Source organism: Myxine glutinosa, chromosome 9 (genome assembly GCF_964187855.1).
Source record: "Myxine glutinosa chromosome 9, kmMyxGlut1.1, whole genome shotgun sequence".
Classification (NCBI taxonomy): Eukaryota; Metazoa; Chordata; class Myxini; order Myxiniformes; family Myxinidae; genus Myxine; species Myxine glutinosa.
In genome coordinates, this window is record NC_136269.1 from 61,124,672 (window position 1) to 61,145,370 (window position 20,699).

Here is a 20,699-nt window from a genome sequence, read left to right on the forward strand (position 1 = left end):
TTTTTGACGGTTGATGTCATACACTTTAAAACTGCCATCAGCTTTGGACTTGTCTCATCCGTCATCTTGTCTTTGGACTTTGGACTTTGCTTTGGACTTGGACTGGAGTCACAGGTGGCAGTGGTGTAGACACATTACACTCTTATCTCCAATCTGAAACACACACTTGGTTCATTAGCTGGTGAGTCGGAGGATGACGATGAATAGCGACTAACTGTATAAGACAACAAATGCCTAATGGGCTGGTAAACCTGGCTTACTGGATTACCTGATTACTTTGTGCTTATTTAAGTAATTTTGATGATTTCCTGGGTGCCTTAAACCTAGGTATACACACTGAAAAAATCTATCTAGGTTGACTACTTTTCAACAGAGCCATTTTAGTGGATCAGGATGTCACCTTGGGATGCCATCTTGGACTTGTCAATAAATAATTAACTGATGGTAATTTTATTGATTCAATTGGATTTCTTGGGCCCTAAAACCTAGGGTTGGACACCAAAACCACCTTTCTCGGTTGAATAATAATTGAGATATGGCCATTTTAAGCTCCCGGCGGCCATCTTGGACGCCATCTTGAAAATGACCCCTTTCCGGAAGTCAGATGTTACTAGATTTTTAGTATGTTATTTAGCATGGCCAATGGTACCAGAATCCATTGAAAAACCTTTTGTATCAATTTTTTTGGGGTTCAACCATATATTGACCCCTCTAATTCATATCTTGCAGCCCGTACCACAAAAAATAAAAACATATGTCTTTGCATTAAGGAACAGAACAATTATGGTTAACCATCTTGAAATTGCCACTCTTTCGTCTAAATGCTGAAAATTATGTTTATAAAAGACGATTGTATCACAGATTTCGTGCTAGCTATGGCAGGTTAAAAGTGAGTGGCGAGCAGACGTGAGTCACTCACTGTAAGTCTCACACACAGCACGTAAGGCATAATTTAGCATTCATACGTCAATCTGAAAGTTGCATACTGAAGGATGCTATAAATGGTACTAATTCTACAATACCTTGTACGCAACTTAATTTTAAGAACATCTCTCAAAATAAGGTTGTAGTCCAAGTAGGAACTTCAGTCATTTACAATGTATTGACTGGTTTCGTAACTGATGATGACTGAATTTCCGACTTGGAACTCTGTCACACCTTCTTAAACCCAAATTATGGAGATAACACACACACACACACACACACACACACACACACACACACACACACACACACACACACACACACACACACACACACACACACACACACACACACACACACACACACACACCGTCTGTTCTGCTTGGCAGGCAGTAGCCCTCATGATGCATTCCAATGAACGAAAATGCGTTTCACCACTTACGTTTGAGCCAGAACTCCCGATTGACGACATGCCTCTGCATCTGCAGCAAGCACTGTAGGTGTCGGTTGGTGCTTCTATGTTCCATGGTACCTGCCCTGCATGAACAATATAAGGAACAACTTTGTGCAATCCATGGAGGGGATTTTATTTTAATAGGTGTTGAGGCTCATGGAGGAGCTGGAACACAGATGGATCAGGACGTAACAGAATGAAAAGAACAGACGAAAGAGGTGGGTGTGGGGGATGGGAGGGGGCCACACCAGCAGCAGCATTGAGGTAAAATACAGGGAGACTTGGTATGGTGGTAGAATGGAATCGAATTGGTGGTCCCGTCCATGGTAAACTGAATCTTGTGGTGAGGCAGTTGCCCTGAAACAACTTGCCTTTGCCTCTTGGAAGGCCAATCCAACTGAAGGCAATCTCAGTAGCTTCCACCAAGCTCGGAAAAAGTGTGTGTCTACCCTCAGGAGAGCCAGGAAACAACATCTCTCTACTCTCAAGACTGAACTCTCAAACCTGTCTCCTTCCTCCAAATCCTGGTGGTGTCTAGTCAAATCGGTTTCTGGTGTTTGTTCCCCCTCCATTCCCTCCCTTAGCTCAAATGGCTACACAGTTGACAACGCACATGACAAAGCCGAATGCCTCAACTTTGTGTTTGCCTCAAAATCTTGTGTCCCAAACCCGGCTCTCTCTGTACCCACCTTACCCAGTCGAACCCAGCTGCTCCTGGACTCTGTGTCCTTCTCTCCTGACAAGGTGGAGAAGTTTCTGTCAAACCTTGACTCTGATTCTGAAACTGGACCAGACGGCATCAGCCCACGGGTCCTAATATCCTGCTCTGCCACTCTTTCACATCCTCTCTCCATTCTCTTCACTCTCTCTTTTGCTCAAGGTCATCTGCCATCAGTTTTGAAATCAGCCAACATTACCGCTTCACACAAAAAAGGTGCAAACACAGATCCTTGCAACAACAGACCAATCAGCCTGCTCCCAATTATCAGCAAAGTCATGGAATCCATCATTGCTTTGGATATCAAATCCTTCCTCTTCTCCAATGGCTTGATCTCTGATCATTAATTTGGTTTCAGACCAGGTCACTCTACTCTGGACATGATACTTCTTCTGTCTCAACAATGGATGGGGGTCCTCAATGCCAAACAGGAAATCAGAGCTGTCTCCCTTGACATATCACGTGCCTTCGATATGGTCTGGCACCCCGCTCTGCTCACCAAACTCTCCTCCTATGGTATCCATGGAAATCTCCACGCATGGCTTGCGGACTTCCTCTCTGGTCGTAGTCAACGTGTGGCCCTAAATGCATTTCTCTCATCTCCCCTTCCTGTTCAAGCTGGAGTTCCCCAAGGCAGTTTTCTGGGCCCTGTGCTTTTTCTGGTCTTCATCAATGATCTCTCCGACTCTCTGGAAAATCCTCTCTATCTCTTTGCTAATGACTCCACTCTCTGCCGCTCCATTCCTCATCTCTCAGATCGGCAGTCTTCAGCCTCCTCACTCTCCGCAGCCCTGGACAAAATCACAGATTGGTCAAACAAGTGGAACATGTCTTTCAACCCTGACAAATCTCACACTCTTACTATGTCTCTCCGAAAAGACCGACTGGACAACCCTCGCATCTACTTTCTCAACAATCCTCTCCAAGAAGTTCTGTCACTGAAGCTTTTGGGTCTCACTATCTGCCATGATCTTTCCTGGGAAAACCACATTTCCAAACTGGCCTCCAAAGCCAGTCGCTGACTGGGCATCCTCCGTTGTGCGAAGTCCTTCCTTGGCACACCTGAGCTCCTCACCACATACAAGGCTTTCATCCGCAGCTCAATGGTATACTGCTCTCTCCTCTGGGCTGGTGCTCCTGCCTCACACCTGGCTCGACTTCACGTTGTTGAAACCAAAGCTTTCAGAATCATTGGAATCTCCCACGATGAAGCTGATTGTGAGGGCCTTTCACTCACTCGCCACAGGCAGGTAGGTGGTCTTTCTGTCTTCTATTAACTCCTGTCTGGCCTAGCTCCCCCAGCTCTATCTGTGCTCTGTCCCCCAAATATTCCTACAGGTCGCACAAGATCTACCAGCAACGCTCTTCTGTTGAAATTGCCAAAATCAAGACTCTCTGCTCACCTTCACTCCTCTTTACTTCCACCTCTGGAACAAACTCCCTCACTCTCTTCAATCCCACTCCTTCCTCCAGGTCTTTAAAACAGCTGTTCACCACCATCTCGTATTTTCCCCCATCCAAAACCTTGATCTCTTCTACCCTCTTTAATTCACCCCAGATCCACTTTTTTGAAATACCGAGTTCTTTCCTGGAAGTCCAAGCAGTGTCCATGTGTTTTATACCTCTCCCACCCTTCCCCCTTCCCATGCACCCCACCCCCCAAAGCCCTCTCCCTCCCACAGATCTCCCGATGTCCCTGTTCTCTGCTGTTGTACTTGTGTGCTTCCCTCTCTCTCCCCATCTTGTCTCCCGCTCCCTTTATCGTATGTTTTGTGTGTCCGGTTTCTTTTTTTCTTTTTTGTGATTGATGTTAGCTCTTACACGAGCCTCGGTCTTGTATACAAAAAAAAGAAAAGAAAAGAAAAAGAAGACAGACCAACGACCTCTCTGCAATGTGAAATTGACAGGCCCAGAGACGGCTTCATCCTGGGAGTTTCCAATGATTTTGAAGGCCTTGGTTTCCACGTTAACTGTGTCGCACTCTTGATTTCACTCAGAGCTAAAGCACTGAGCTATTTATATCGTCCACCGCAAAATGATGGTGCAACATCGGGAAGTGGAGGTTGAATTCGTCTAAAAAGAGGGCAAAATATTCTGCTTGCCAAATAAAATTTGACAACATTATTCATGCCTGTTCTCTCCGTCATTTCAAAAGTGAATGTTGAGCTTTTCAAACGCAGTGCCGGAAGTGGCTGCCGTAAATGGGAGACAGAAGACAGCATGGGACAGACACCACGTTTCACAATATGGGGGGATAACTCGGTATGGGGTATGGGGTATGGGGGTATGGTTATGTTATGTATGGTTTCACAACATGGTCTCCTCCTCCTCCCCCCCATACATGATTTCCTTTTGAAGGAACTTCAACACAGAAAGAGAACATTCGGCCCAGCAAGCCTGCACAATGGTTGCCAACCTATGACAGTTTTTTTTGGTATACAGAGTCAAGGCTCATGGAAGAGCTGTACCAATGAATGAATCAGGATGCAATAGGACAAAGGCAACAGTAAAGAGGGGAGGACAAGAGAGTTTAAAGACAAAATAGAGGGAGACTTGGACAAACAATGGGTGTGGGAAAGATTGGGGGTAAATAGGAAGAAAACTTTTTTCCCACCCACCCCCCCCCCCCCCTCTTTCTCTCCCCCCCCCCCCCCCTTCCCCCCCCCCCTCCCCTCTGTCTCTCTCTCCTCTCCTCCTCCTCTGTCTCTCCCCTCACTCTCTGATATAACTCCTCCTCACTCTCTTTGTTGATAACATGAAGTAGCATGTCAAACATAATTTAAACCAGTTGTGAGATGTTACGAATGTCATGTCCAAGTAAAAAGAAAAAACACTGACCTGTAAAAAGCCACAGACTCAGCATGTACTCTGATTTGCATATGCTTGAACCTGCAGAGCCATTGGGAGCTAGATTTAGGGTGAGCTCACATATCATAACAAATAAACTGAACAAGGATGAAAGCATTTTGAACAAACAACTGATTAATATCATGTGTGTAGGGCAAAGTAATTTATTGCTCATCAACAAAACATTACGAATATTATTATAATAGAGCAAACGCATATGGTTATGTCGGTTTGTATGTATGTTTATATGCGACTAAAACGTCTTCTTCTTCTTCTTAAAATAAATTATCACCCTCTTAATTAACCCTCTTAATTACGTTTAGACTGCTGAGACCCCTCAGACCTTTGACGACCCTTTAAGTCCCCCAAGACCCTTAAGAACACCAACACCTCAAATACCCAAAAGACCCCAAAGACCCAAAACATCCCAAAGACCCAAAATACCCCGAAGACCCAAAAAACCCCGAAGACCCAAAACACTATGAAGACCCAAAACACTATGAAGACCCAAAACACCCTGAAGACCACAAAGACCCTGAAGACCCAAAATACCCTTAAGACTCCGAAGACCCAAAACACCCCAAAGACCCAAATTACCCCTTAAAGGCCTAGAAGACACAAATGGCGCCAAAGACCCAAAAGACACTGAAGACCCAAAAGACCCAATACCCTTAAAGACCCAGAGGAACCAAAAGACCATCAAGACCCAAAAGCCACTGAAGACCCAAAAGACCCCAAAGACCCAAAATGCCCTTAAAGCCCCAGAGGATCCAAAATACCCCAAAGACCCAAAACACCCCAAAGGACCCAAAACACCCTAAATACCCCAAAGACCCTTAAAGACCCAGAGGAACCAAAATACCCTTAAGACCCAAAAGCCCCTGAAGACACCAAAAACCCAAAAGACTCTGAAGACCCCAAAGACTCTGAAGACCCCAAGGACCCAAAACACCCAAAGACCCTGAAGACCCTGAAGACTCCAAATACCCTTAAATAACCTTTAGACCCAAAAGACCTTGAAATACCCAGAAGAATCAAAATACCCTAAAGATCCTTAAAGACCAGAGTAAACAAAAGACCATTAAGACCCAAAAGCCCCTGAAGACACCGAAGACCCAAAAGCCCCTGAAGACACCGAAGACCCAAAATACCCCAAAGACTCTGAAGACCCCAAGGACCCAAAACACCCAAAGACCCTGAAGACTCCAAATACCCTTAAATAACCTTTAGACCCAAAAGACACTGAAATACACCGAAGAATCAAAATACCCCAAAGACCTTTAAAGACCGAGAGTAAACAAAAGACCCTTAAGACCCAAAAGCCCCTGAAGCCACCGAAGACCCAAAATACCCCAAAGACCCCTGAAGACCCAAAACACCCCAAAGACCCAAAACACCCTTAAAGGCTCAGAGGAACCAAAAGACTCTGAAGATCCAAATGGCCCTGAAGACCCAAAATACCATGAAGACCCAAAAGACACCAAAATGGTCAAAGATGCCTATCCCTCTGAAAAGACGTGTGGTGAGGGGGCGCGGAGTCACGCAAGTTACGATAAAGTATTCCCCCTCGTAATTATTCTTCAAAAAGTCCTGCATTTATGCTCAACTGAATCTTCGTCGCCTTTTCCTCAAGCCCGTGGAATTGTATTGCTCAACTATGAACCTTGACACACGTCTTTAAACCTTTTCAAACTCACACAAAACACATTTTTGGTGATAGCAATGGCATCAACGTCAAGACAGTCAAATCATCCAATATGGTGGAAACAAATTTGAAAGATAGCAATTGAGATTATTTCGATACAACTTACGAGTACTGCTTCTCTATTCAGCGAGTTTACGAAAGCTGGATAGATTTGAGATATGATGTTATCCCATTTAGCATTAGATTTACCATACCAAACAAGAACCTAAGGTAAACTTCAACGAACAACCAATGCTATGTCCAACCTGAAGTTTCCTTCGAGCTTGTCCTGAGCAACTACCGCAGAAACAACAGGATTCATAAGCAACTTGTTGATGCACGTTCCAATGAGAAAATAAACAAAGAGAGACACAGGACCCTGCCAGCTTGTGCTGCAAAATAAAAGAAAGGGCATTTTGAAGAATAAATGAATGGACCGGTGAAGAACAAAGATCAGTGGCAATGCTGTTTGGCATTGCAAAGGAAATTGCACTTTAAAAACATACTGTCGATTTTATAAAGTAGCAATATGGAATGAAGTTCGACAATGAAGGTTGAGGGTTTGTTCAGCTCAATATATTGCAGAGTACAGAATACAAGGAAATACAATTGGAAACTTTAATTCAGGAGAAGGCCATTTGGCCCATCATACCTGTATGACACCAACACCATGCATCAATGTATAAGTTTATGGACTCTATTTTCCAGGTGTAGTGGTGAGAAGGAGGAGCACAGCAATGGGGCAGGGCGCAGGAACAGACCATCACAACAATGTATATACTCCTATATTGTGGTGCTTGTCGTTTGTTTTTCACAGGGCAGGTGTATGCGTCTCGTGCTGTCGTGGGGTGCGATGTGGTTTACCACTCGTTGCTTTTAACTAGGATAGCTCTGCGAGCGAAAAGAAGGCCGAGTGTGTAAGCCCTTCCTTCCGGTACATAACCTCTACACTTCCCACCATGGTAACAGTGCTTTTGAGGGCTCTGGCTAAACGTCTGAAGGATCTCAAGGAGGTTGGTACCCTAGAGGTGTAGTGTGCATGGCCTTCCATTGTGAGAACTTGCTGTGACACTCACTAATCCAACCAGGGTAGGTGGAGCTCTTTAGCCTTGGTAGGCAGTCCACCTCGGAGAAGGAAAGTGATTTCAAATCTCTCTGCTGCCTCGCTGGGTATGTCTCTTTAGACAAAGGCGAGTTCCACAGCTGATTCTGTGGTGGCGTCAGGAAGGGCATATACATACATACATACACAGATACATACACAGTGCCCTCCATAAGTATTGGAATGGTGAAGTAAAATTTGTTATTAATGCCATGTACTCAGGAAATTTGGATTTGAGATCAAAAGATGAATATAAAACTCTGCAAAAATGTTATCTTTGCCAAAGTTTCGACAGGGCCCTATGCTGGACACGAGGTATTTATTCCTCGATCGCCTTCTGTCTCACCTTTTCCATTCATGCTTAGAAGGCTCCAATTTCCCAAGAAGCTTTGTTTCAGCATGACCATCGATACGTCACAGGGTAATTTTTTCAAGGAAGTTGGCATCAACCTGCAAAATTCTGCCTTCACTCATGGCCAACTTCACGTTGCACTCTCTTGTTTGGGAACTTCAAAGGTTTTGACTCTTTTGGCTCCAAATGGGAGGACACAAAATGTTGTTTACCCAGCAATCTTGCATTAATACTGTCAAAAGCTGCCTGCATATTGACTCGCTAACATACGACTGTACAAGACTGCAGCCAAGAGAAGTCAGAGTGAAAATCCAGAAACCTGAGAACTTGAACAAGCATTAGATACAGCACAGAGGCAAAAGAGACGGTCAGAACAAGCATTTCCATCTCATGAGCAGGTCCAGACCAAGAGAAGGAAGGATGTTGGTAGTGGTGGGACTTGAAATGCCCAATCACATTTCCTGTCACTGGGGACAGGTACTCATGCTTGTGTGTATGTATGTATGTATGTATATATATGTGTATATATATATATATATATATATATATATATATATATATATATATATATATATATATATATATATATATATATATATATATATATATATATATATATATATATATACATACATACATACATTATACATTGCATTCAGAAAGTATTCAGACCCCTTCACTTTTTTCACATTTTGTTATGTTGCAGCCTTATGCTGAAATCGTTTAAATTCATTTTTTCCCTCATCAATCTACACTCAATACCCCATAATGACAAAAAGAAAACAGGATTTTAGAAAGTTTTGCAAATTTATTAAAAAGAAAAAACTGAAATATCACATTGACAAAAGTATTCATACCCTTTGCTATAACACTTTAGATTCAGCTCAGGTGCCTCCTATTTCTCTTGATCATCTTTGAGATCTTTCTACACCTTGAACGGAGTCCACCTGTGGTAAATTCAATTGATTGGACATGATTTGGAAAGGCACACACCTGTCTATATAAGGTCTCACAGCTGACAATGCATATCAGAGCAAAAACCAAGCCATGAGGTCGAAGGAACTGCCTGCAGAGCTCAGCCACAGGATTGTGTCGAGGCACACATCTGGGGAAGCCTATAAAAAAATTTCTGCTGCATTGAAGGTTCCCAAGAGCACAGTGGCCTCCATAATTCTTAAATAGAAGAAGTTTGGAACAACCAGGACTCTTCCTAGAGCTGGCCGCCCGGCCAAACTGAGCAATCGTGGGAGAAGGGCCTTGGTAAAAGAGGTGACCAAGAACCCGATGGTCAATCTGGCGGAGCTCCAGAGATCCTGTGTTGAGATGGGAGAAACGTCCAGAAGAACAACCATCACTGCAACACTCCACCGATCTGGGCTTTAGGGCGGAGTGGCCAGACGGAAGCCTCTCCTCGGTGAAAGACACATGAGAGCCCGCTTGGAGTTTGTAAAAAAGCAGCCAAAGGACTCTCAGACTGTGAGAAACAAGATTCTGTGGTCTGATGAAACCAAGATTGAACTGTTTGGCCTCAATTCTAAGCGTCATGTCTGGAGGAAACCAGGCACCGCTCATCACCTGCCCAATACCATCGCAACGGTGAAGCATGGTGGTGGCAGCATCATGCTGTGGGGGTGTTTTTCAGCAGCAGGGACTGGGGGACTGGTTGGGGTTGAGGGAACAATGAACGGAGCAAAGTACAGAGATATCCTTCATGAAAACCTGAAACAGAACGCTCAGGACCTCAAACTGGGCCGAAGGTTCACCTTCCAACAGGACAATGACCCGAAGCACACAGCGAAGACAACGCAGAAGTGGCTTAGGGACAACTCTGTGAAGGTCCTTGAGTGGCCCAGCCAGAGCCCTGACTTGAACACAATCGAACATCTCTGGAGAGACCTGAAAATGGCTGTCCGCCGACAGTCCCCATCCAACCTGACAGAGCTTGAGAGGATCTGCAGAGAAGAATGGCAGAAAATCCCCAAATCCAGGTGTGCAAAGCTTGTCGCGTCATACCGAAGAAGACTCGAGGCTGTAATCGCTGCCAAAGGTGCTTCAACTAAGTACTGAGTTAAGGGTCTGAATACTTATGTCAATGTGATATTTCAGTTTTTTCTTTTTCATAAATTTGCAAAACTTTCTAAAACCCTGTTTTCTCTTTGTCATTATGGGGTATTGAGTGTAGATTGATGAGGGAAAAAATGAATTTAAACGATTTCAGCATAAGGCTGCAACATAACAAAATGTGAAAAAAGTGTCCTGAGAACTCTGAGAGTCCTTTAGGCGACGTTTTATTACAGGGCGTAGTGACTGGGGATGAAAGCTAGGTCCACTACTTTCAGCCAGAAACAAAGAGGGCAAGCAAAGAGTGGCGCCATGCAACTTCACCGAAGCCCTAAAGATTCCGCACACAGCCGTCCACTGGAAAAGTGATGCTGACACTCTTCTGGGATAGCTGAGGCCCACTTGTAGAACATTATATGCCCAGAGGGACCACAGTCACCAGTGCATCATACTGCGACCTCCTTAAAAATCATCTGAAACCAGCAATCAGATAAAAACGTCGTGGACTACTCAATACCGGTGTTTTGCTGCAGCATGAAATGTTTTGCCCATACTGCCCTCGCTACAGCTGCAACAATCGAGGACCTGCATTTTGAGTGTCCTCCTCTTCCACCATACTCGACAGACCTCGCCTCTTCAGATTACCACATCTTTGGGCCACTTAAAGAGATGCTTGGTGGAACCACTTTCCGATTCGATGAAAAGGTCTAAGAGGCGGTGCACGAATGGCTACACAAGCAGTCAAAATATTTTTTTCTGGAGGGATCCGGGCCTTGGCGCCTTGGCGTTGGAAAAAATGCATTGAACGCAATGGAATTTATGTTGAAAAATAACAGTTGTTACACACATACAGTCACGTGAAAAAGTAAGTACACCCCATGTAAGGTTTTGACTTTTTCAACATATTTCAACATACAGCTATTTGATCTTAATTTCAACAATATTGATAGATAAAGGTGATATAATATAACAAATATCATGAAACATTTACATTTTGTAGTCCATTGTATAACTTAAATAAACATAAATGCAAATTTGGTATGTGGAAAAAGTAAGTACACCCCCACATTTATCACTACTTCAAATACCTAAAATTAGAATCAAGTGCACCAGCTCAAGTGCAAATGATTAGAACATCGTTAGAGAGGATCTTGGAGGAACCTGTCTTATTTAAACCTCAGACATTTAGTTTGGTTTGCTCTTTGTTGTTGAAGTGTGTGGTGTCACCATGCCGAGATCAAAAGAGCTCTCTGAGGCCTTCAGAAAGAAGGTTATAGATGCCTACGAGTCTAGGAAGGGATTTAAAAAGATCTCCAAACAATTTGAAATCAATCATTTGACTATCCGGAAGATCATCTACAAGTGGAGAACATTCCAAACAACTGCCAACTTGTTCAGGCCAGGCCGCCCCAGCAAGTTCAGCCCGAGAGCAGACCGAAAGATGCTGAAAGAAGTCTCTAAGAACCCCAGAATGTCATCATGGGACCTACAGGTAGCTCTTGCCACTGTTGATGTCAAAGTGCACGAGTCTACCATTAGAAAGAGGCTGCACAAATTTGATCTACGTGGGAGGTGTGCCAGGAGGAAACCTTTGCTGTCCAGAAAGAACATCAGGGCAAGACTAAAGTTTGCCAATGAACACCTCGGCAAAGACCAGCACTTCTGGAACAATGTGCTCTGGACAGATGAGTCAAAGGTAGAGCTATTTGGCCACAGTACCAGAAGACATGTTTGGCGAAAACCAAAGACAGCATTTGACCACAAGAACCTGATACCAACTGTAAAGCATGGTGGTGGAAATATTATGGTTTGGGGCAGCTTTGCTGCATCAGGGCCTGAGCAGCTCACCATCATAGAATCCACTATGAATTCTTCATTGTACCAGAGGGTGCTTGAGGATAATGTGAGGCCATCTGTCGGAAAGTTGAAGCTCAACCGAAGGTGGACCTTGCAACATGACAATGACCCTAAACATACCAGTAACTCCACCAAGGAATGGCTGAAAAGAAAGAAATGGAGGGGTCTGGAATGGCCAAGTCAAAGCCCGGATATAAATCCCATCAAGATGTTGTGGGGGGATTTGAAACGAGCTGTGCATGCAAGAAACCCCTCAAACATCGCACAGCTGAAAGAATTCTGCACGAGGAGTGGGCAAAAATTTCTCCCAGTCGATGTCGGAGACTGGTAGACAATTATAAGAAACGCCTACTTGAGGTTGTTTCTGCCAAAGTGGGCAATACCACCTATTGGAGCCAAGGGTGTACTTACTTTTTCCACATGCGAAATTTGCATTTATGTTTTTTTAAATTATACAATGGACTACAAAATGTAAATGTTTCATGATATTTGTTGTATTATATCACCTTTATCTCTCAATATTGTTGAAATGAAGATCAAATAGCTGTGTGTTGAAATATGTTGAAAACGTCAAAACTTTACATGGGGTGTACTTACTTTTTCATTTGACTGTACATGCAATAAACAAGTTGTGAAAAATATTTTAAGGTTACCTATTGATTGCCCCTCATATATATATAGTATTGTAATGGTAGTCGGATTCAAACGGTCAGTGTCCTGATCCCAATTCTGACTACCAATTTAATGTTCAACAGTGGGTGGATATGTGGTCAAATCTTCCACCGGACAATTACCAATTTAAGCGATGGATAGTTATGGTTGAGGTTAGAGGCTGTTAGTCATCTGCCAGGAAAGCCAAACAGATCTTTATTCTCCTGTTTCCAACGTATTGAAACTCTAACGAGATCTGTCGTCCACAGCCGGTTCATTCGTCTGAAAGGACAAGGCCCGAGCAATGATTGCATGGGATGGTGATGTCTGGCAGTTTATCTATGATCACAATGGACCAAAACTTTATACAATATTTGAGGTGAGGCCTCAATGAACCCATGTACAATGTTAACTCTACCTCCTTTGATATTCAATTTATCCCCCTGAAATTAAAATTAAAAACCCTATTGGCTTTACCTCGAGCTGTCATCTAATCATGCATACCTGGTAACACATTGGTAGGTGTAGTAAGTGAGGGTGAAAGGTGACACAACCACCTTACTGGCCATCACGCTTAATCGTGAGCAGAACTTTTTCACATCCTGCATGATTCGTTGGTCTCTGAAATAGCACACCAATTTGTTAGTACTAAACCAGAAAAATAATTATCATACACTTGAAAAAATATTTGTTATCTCATTGCTACAAATGGAGTGCTACAAGGTATCATGAGATGCAAACAACTGTGTTGAAAATATTGTAATGATTCCAATTGCAAATTGGATTTACAATATTGTAAATATTCCATGTCATGACATACTGTATTGCCAATAAAATAAAAAAAGATTAGAAAGCATCTCAAACGGCAAAGCCCCTCCCCATCCACTTTGTTCTCAAACTGATGAAATTTTGTAATCAAACTAAATATGTGAATATATGTATACAGGGTGTTTCAAAAAAAGAGATACAACTTTAAACGTTTATTTACAAAGAAACGGAAACCTCAGGAACGTGAACCAAACATTTCTTGAAAGCTTATGACATGGTATTTTCTATCACTGATTGCTATTGCAGTAAGTGCTAGAATTAGTGAGAGCCCAAGGTCTGAAATCGGTATTTTCGCAAAAACCTTGTAATTGGCATTCTCGATATGTGTCCCTCCACGGTTCAGACAGGCATTGATCCTGACTCCAAAGTTCTGTCCAACTTTCCTGTAGGTCTCAGGTGGTTATGCCCCCCAGAAAATGTTGTTGTGGTTGTTGATGGCACCGTTCAAGTGTAAATGGGCTTCATCACTGAACCACATCAGGTTGATCCAGTTTGTTGCACATATCAAGTCTCCTTCTTTTGTCATCTTGACTCAGTTTATGTCTAATAGAGATGATGTATGGGAAAATCTTCAGTTCCTTCGTGAGGATACGCCAGACTGATGTTGGTTTTATGCCCAGCTCTTGGGAGCGCCGGCGGTGGGACTTCTTGAGACTGTCCACTGCAGAATCCCGCACGGCGTCAATGTTGGCTTGGCTCTTGGTCACTGATGCTGGCCTGCCACTGTTGCCCTTGCTCTGGTTTTGCACTGTACCCTTGCGTTCAAAATGTTTCACAATACGTTGAATGGTACAATTTGTGGGTCCATCACGTGTTCTGAGGTGGTATTCCCGGCAGAACCTCCAGGGGGTGTCTACATATGATTTAGTCTCATAGCACAGAGGCACCACTTTTGTCTTCTGCTCCACTGTCAATGGCATCGTTGAGCTATAGAGCTAGAAATCCCAGGGAACAAATACAACGATAACACCACCAAACCCTGAAAAGGAAAACGTTATAGGTCAAGTCAAAAGACAAAGAAATGGCAGGAAGTCAAAGTTGTATCAATCTTTTTGAAACACCATATACAGTGTATATGTATGTATGTATATATATATATATATATATATATATATATATATATATATATATATATATATATATATATATATATATACTGTATATATATATATATATATACTGTATATATATATATATATATACTGTATATATATATATATATATATATATATATATATATATATATCAGTCACTATGCGACCTTCATATCATCAGTGGAGAACCGCCAGCAAGGTGTCCCATACAGCTGCTGCTGCACCTTGCTGGGAGCGATAAGCACCGCCTGCCACGCGGTGACGTTATCTCTGGTATCCACTCATCATATGGAGTCGACCTGGTTGCGGTTGGGAGTTACTAATAATGGTATCTGTAATCTGGTTCTCCAACCTAATGAGCGGACAACATGACGTCATCGCCATGCACGTCCGCCTTGCCTGCAAAGTTCCAGAGGAACCATCTAGCAGTGCGTCATTACGGATTATAAATACAGATACTGTCACAAGTGCATGCAAAACTCACAGTTACCGACCTGGTTTCGCCCTTGTTGGGGCTTCATCAGGGCAACGCAGTGAGGCTTTCCATACACTTGTAACTCTGTGACCCTTTCGGTTTTTATATCAGTCACTATGCGACCTTCATATCATCAGTGGAGAACCGCCAGCAAGGTGTCCCATACAGCTGCTGCTGCACCTTGCTGGGAGCGATAAGCACCGCCTGCCACGCGGTGACGTAATCCGTAATGACGCACTGCTAGATGGTTCCTCTGGAACTTTGCAGGCAAGGCGGACGTGCATGGCAATGACGTCATGTTGTCCGCTCATTAGGTTGGAGAATCAGATTACAGATACCATTATATATATATATATATATATATATATATATATATATATATATATATATATATATATATATATATATATATATATATATATAATTTAGGCCTGATCGGCAATGGAAAAACATATAGCACGATAATGGACCTCATTATCACGATAATACAAACAAGAAGAAAAATACATAAAATGTCATCGCCCCGCCGTGGTTTTAGTAATTTTGCTGTGTGGAGTTAAAGGCCATCATTCAGCCATCTTTGGTCGAATTACAAAACAAGATCTTCTGCATATGTATACTCTAATGTATTGTCTTTGTGTCAAGTTTGAAGAAAATTGGACCATGCATATCCGAGAAATAGTTGGAGACACGTTTTAGTAACAAAATGGTTGCCAGTCAGCCATCTTGGATCTGATCTCAAAATAAATGACGTGCATATGTAAGCCATCATTCATTAATTATCGGTGTGTCAAGTTTGAACAACATCGGCAAATGCATGTCTGAGAAATGGTTGAGGACCTGTTCAACCTGGGTTTTTTTAGAACTGAATTGACCACCAGTCGGCCACCTTTGATCACATCGGGAAACAAAATGATGTGCATATGCATACCGTCGGGTATTGTCTTTGTGCCAAGCACGAACAAAATCGGTCCATACATCTCCGAGATACGGTTGCAGATACACGGACGCACAAGACCAAATCCATAAGCCCCGATTCAGACTAAGTCCAATGGGCGCTAATAATGCAATTGATGCATTGAGAACCATGTAGCATACAATAACAATCCACATAAAAACAAACTGAATAGCCATAGGGTTACTTGTGTTCGTACTCTTTATTTCATAATTCTGTTGCAATTTGTTTAAAGTCAAACCTTATTTTACCTGGACGAAATCGCTTTTCTCCTTTGCCAAGTGACTGGACGAGCAGTTTGTAAAGCGGTTGATACGGAATGTCTGGCTTGGCAAGCAATAGCAAGCTGATTAATAATGGAACACACCAAGCATGCTGCTCGCTAACGGAACACATCAAGCAAGCTGCTAACGGAACACCCCAAGCAAGCTGCTAACGGAACACACCAAGCAAACGGCTCGCCAACGGAGCACACCAAGCAAGCTGCTCGCTAACGGAACACACCGAGCAAGCGGCTCGCTAACGGAACACACCGAGCAAGCGGCTCGCTAACGGAACACACCGAGCAAGCGGCTTGCCAACGGAACACACCAAGCAAGCTGCTCGCTAACGGAACACACCAAGCAAGTGGCTCACTAACGGAACACACCAAGCAAGCGGCTCGCCAACGGAACGCACCGAGCAAGTGGCTCACTAACGGAATACACCAAGCAAGCTGCTCGCTAACGGAACACACCAAGCAAGCTGCTAACGGAACACACCAAGCAAGTGGCTCACCAACGGAACACACCAAGCAAGCTGCTAACCAAACACATCAAGCAAGCGGCTCACTAACGGAACACACCAAGCAAGTGGCTCACTAACGGAACACACCAAGCAAGCTGCTCGCTAACAGAACACACCGAGCAAGCGGCTCGCTAACGGAACACACCGAGCAGGCGGCTCGCTAACGGAACACACCGAGCAAGAGGCTCACTAACGGAACACACCAAGCAAGCTACTAATGGAACACACCAAGCAAGCTGCTAACGGAACACACCAAGCAAGCTGCTAACGGAACACACCAAGCAAGCTGCTAACGGAACACACCAAGCAAGCTGCTAACGGAACACACCAAGCAAGCTGCTAACGGAACACACCAAGCAAGCTGCTAGCGGAACACACCAAGCAAGCTGCTAACGGAACACACCAAGCAAGCTGCTAACGGAACACACCAAGCAAGCTGCTAATGGAACACACCAAGCAAGCGGCTCGCCAACGGAACACACCAAGCAGGCAGCTCACTAACGGAACACACCGAGCAAGAAGCTCACTAACGGAACACACCAAGCAAGCTGCTCGCTAACGGAACACATCAAGCAAGCGGCTCGCTAACGGAACACACCAAGCAAGCTACTAATGGAACACACCAAGCAAGCTGCTAACGGAACACACCAAGCAAGCTGCTCGCTAACGGAACACACCAAGCCAGCTGCTCACTAACGGAACACACCAAGCAAGCTGCTTGCTAACGGAACACAAGAAGGAAGCTGGTCACTAACGGAACACACCAAGCAAGCTGCTCGCTAACAGATCACACCAATCAAGCTGCTAACGGAACACACCAAGCAAGCTGCCTAACGGAACACACCAAGCAAGCGGCTCACAAACGGAACACACCAAGCAAGCTGCTCGCTAACGGAAAACAAGAAGCAAGCTGGTCACTAACGGAACACACCAAGCAAGCTGCTCGCTAACAGAACACACCAATCAAGCTTACAATCAAGCTTACACACCTCAAGCAAGATGTGCTTACACACATCAAGCTTACACACCAATGAAGCTTACCAATCAAGCTGCTAACGGAACACACCAAGCAAGCTGCCTAACGGAACACACCAAGCAAGCGGCTCACGAACTGAACACACTAAGCAAGCTGCTCACTAACGGAACACACCAAGCAAGCTGCTCACTAACGGAACACACCAAGCAAGCTGCTCGCTAACGGAACACACCAAGCAAGCTGCTCGCTAACGGAACACACCAAGCAAGCTGCTAACGGAACACACCAAGCAAGCGGCTCGCTAACAGAACACACCAAGCAAGCGGCTCGCTAACAGAACACACCAAGCAAGTGGCTCGCTAACAGAACACACCAAGCAAGCTAACAGCAAGCAAGCTAACAGAACACACCAGAACACACCAAGCTAGCTAACGGAACACACCAAGCAAGAAGCTCGCTAACAGAACACAGCAAGCAAGCTGCTTGCTATAGGAACACCCCAAGCAAGCTGCTCGCTAACAGAACACACCAAGCAAGCTAACAGCAAGCAAGCTTACAGAACACACCAGAACACACCAAGCACACACCAAGCTAGCTAACGGAACACACCAAGCAAGCAGCTCGCTAACAGAACACAGCAAGCAAGCTGCTTGCTATAGGAACACCCCAAGCAAGCTGCTCGCTAACAGAACACACCAAGCAAGCTAACAGCAAGCAAGCTAACAGAACACACCAGAAAACACCAAGCACACACCAAGCTAGCTAACAGAACACACCAAGCAAGCGGCTCGCTAACAGAACACACCAAGCAAGCTGCTTGCTAACAGAACACACCATTTGTGGAGAAAGTCATATTTGACTATCTTCACTCTTTGGGCATTTAAAATTACGCCTTTGATGTTGAACTTGGTGGGCTGACAGGAGGGTCTGGAGGTACCGGTACGCACACTCACCTCTTAGCTGTGTAGCCTGAGTTTGAATCCCGACCGAGGTATAAACTGTCATCCTGGTATTTCACAGGCAGGGTATTCATCAATGTGTGTGCCGTCCCTCGGATGGACGTTAAACTGGGGTTCCCTTTCTCCTAGCATGGGTTGGTGGACGTTAAAGATCCCATGGTGTGCTTCACAAAGAGTAGACGAGTATCACCAGCACCATGGCCAAATTCCTGCCATAACTAGGTGAACGTCAGGCATGGCCAGCCGGTTCTTGAATGACTTGGACCAACCTTCAAGTCCATTGGTCATTTCATTAACCTAGAAATGTTCTATCCTATGAAGTTTTTTTGATGGATTTATACTCCCATGGGTTCCTACAGAAAATTCAGCTTGGTTGCCCAAACTTCATCTTTGGGCAACTCTGGTAAATTCCATAAATCCGAGACGGCCTCTGGTGGCCATATTGCAAATACTAGGGCATGCCCGTACTATATATATGCCCGTACTATATATCTATCTAAAATTATATCCCCCCCCTCTATTTACATGAAATGGTTTGGTCCATTCGCAACGCCAAAGCGAACGGCGAACGGCTTGCGAGTACAGTGACAATCCCCCCCCTCTATTTACATGAAATGGTTTCGTCCATTCGCAACGACCACAGAACCCCCCCCCCCTCTATTTACATGGAATGGTTTGGTCCATTCGCAACGCCGGCACACGCGATCGTTCGCTGCTCTCTGATTGGTTGAATCGTTTTTTGGACATAGCTCGGTAAGTAATTGTCCGATTAATATGAAACCTTGAAAAGGCACATCCTCGGGTCCCCAGCAATATACCTGGCAAGTTAAAAGTATATCGGACCCGTGGTTGTCGAGAAACAGCGGTCACAGACAAACAAACGTACAGACAGAGATTACTGGAATTATAGATAGACTAGGGCATGCCTGTACTATATCTATATCTAAAATTATATCCCCCCCCCTCTATTTACATGAAATGGTTTGGTCCAAAGCGAACGGCTTGCGAGTGGTGACAATCCCCCCCCTCTATTTACATGCAATGGTTTGGTCCAAAGCGAACGGCTTCCGGAGTTTGGTAAAGAAATCGCCATCGCGTGCACAAACGCGCAGGAAAGCGAATGAATCGCAAATTCGTTTTTATTAGTTGTAAAACATAGTTTAACGCCAACATAGTTTGCAAACGTGAAATAAATGAATACGCTCTCAAATGTGCCATCCGAGGCAGAGTGTGCCCGCCACGTTCGGCACACGCGATCGTTCGCTGCTCTCTGATTGGTTGAATCGTTTTTTGGACATAGCTCGGTAAGTAATTGTCCGATTAATATGAAACCTTGAAAAGGCACATCCTCGGGTCCCCAGCAATATACCTGGCAAGTTAAAAGTATATCGGACCCGTGGTTGTCGAGAAACAGCGGTCACAGACAAACAAACGTACAGACAGAGATTACTGGAATTATAGATAGACTAGGGCATGCCCGTACTATATATATGCCCGTACTATATATCTATCTAAAATTATATCCCCCCCCTCTATTTACATGAAATGGTTTGGTCCATTCGCAACGCCAAAGCGAACGGCGAACGGCTTGCGAGTACAGTGACAACCCCCCCCCCTCTATTTACATGAAATGGTTTCGTCCATTCGCAACGACCACAGAACCCCCCCCCCCTCTATTTACATGGAATGGTTTGGTCCATTCGCAACGCCGGCACACGCGATCGTTCGCTGCTCTCTGATTGGTTGAATCGTTTTTTGGACATAGCTCGGTAAGTAATTGTCCGATTAATATGAAACCTTGAAAAGGCACATCCTCGGGTCCCCAGCAATATACCTGGCAAGTTAAAAGTATATCGGACCCGTGGTTGTCGAGAAACAGCGGTCACAGACAGACAAACGTACAAACGTACAGACAGAGATTACTGGAATTATAGATAGATAACTTTGGAACCGTTTGTCCTAGAATGATGTACAAT

General features: G+C 44.2%; 1 protein-coding gene across 5 annotated transcripts in view; it reads right to left on the minus strand.

Annotated features, from left to right (window-relative positions):
* ABCD4 (ATP binding cassette subfamily D member 4) overlaps nt 1-20,699 on the minus strand; it is a 680,822-nt gene that overhangs the window by 76,590 nt on the left and 583,533 nt on the right. For all 5 annotated transcript variants that reach the window (XM_078784391.1, XM_078784393.1, XM_078784392.1 and 2 more), the window contains 4 exons: nt 13,155-13,271; nt 6,894-7,019; nt 4,935-4,985; nt 1,367-1,461 (listed from right to left, as the gene is read on the minus strand). In XM_078784391.1, coding sequence (XP_078640517.1) covers nt 1,367-1,461; nt 4,935-4,985; nt 6,894-7,019; nt 13,155-13,271 — 389 coding nt within the window. The remainder of the gene's footprint in view (nt 1-1,366; nt 1,462-4,934; nt 4,986-6,893; nt 7,020-13,154; nt 13,272-20,699) is intronic.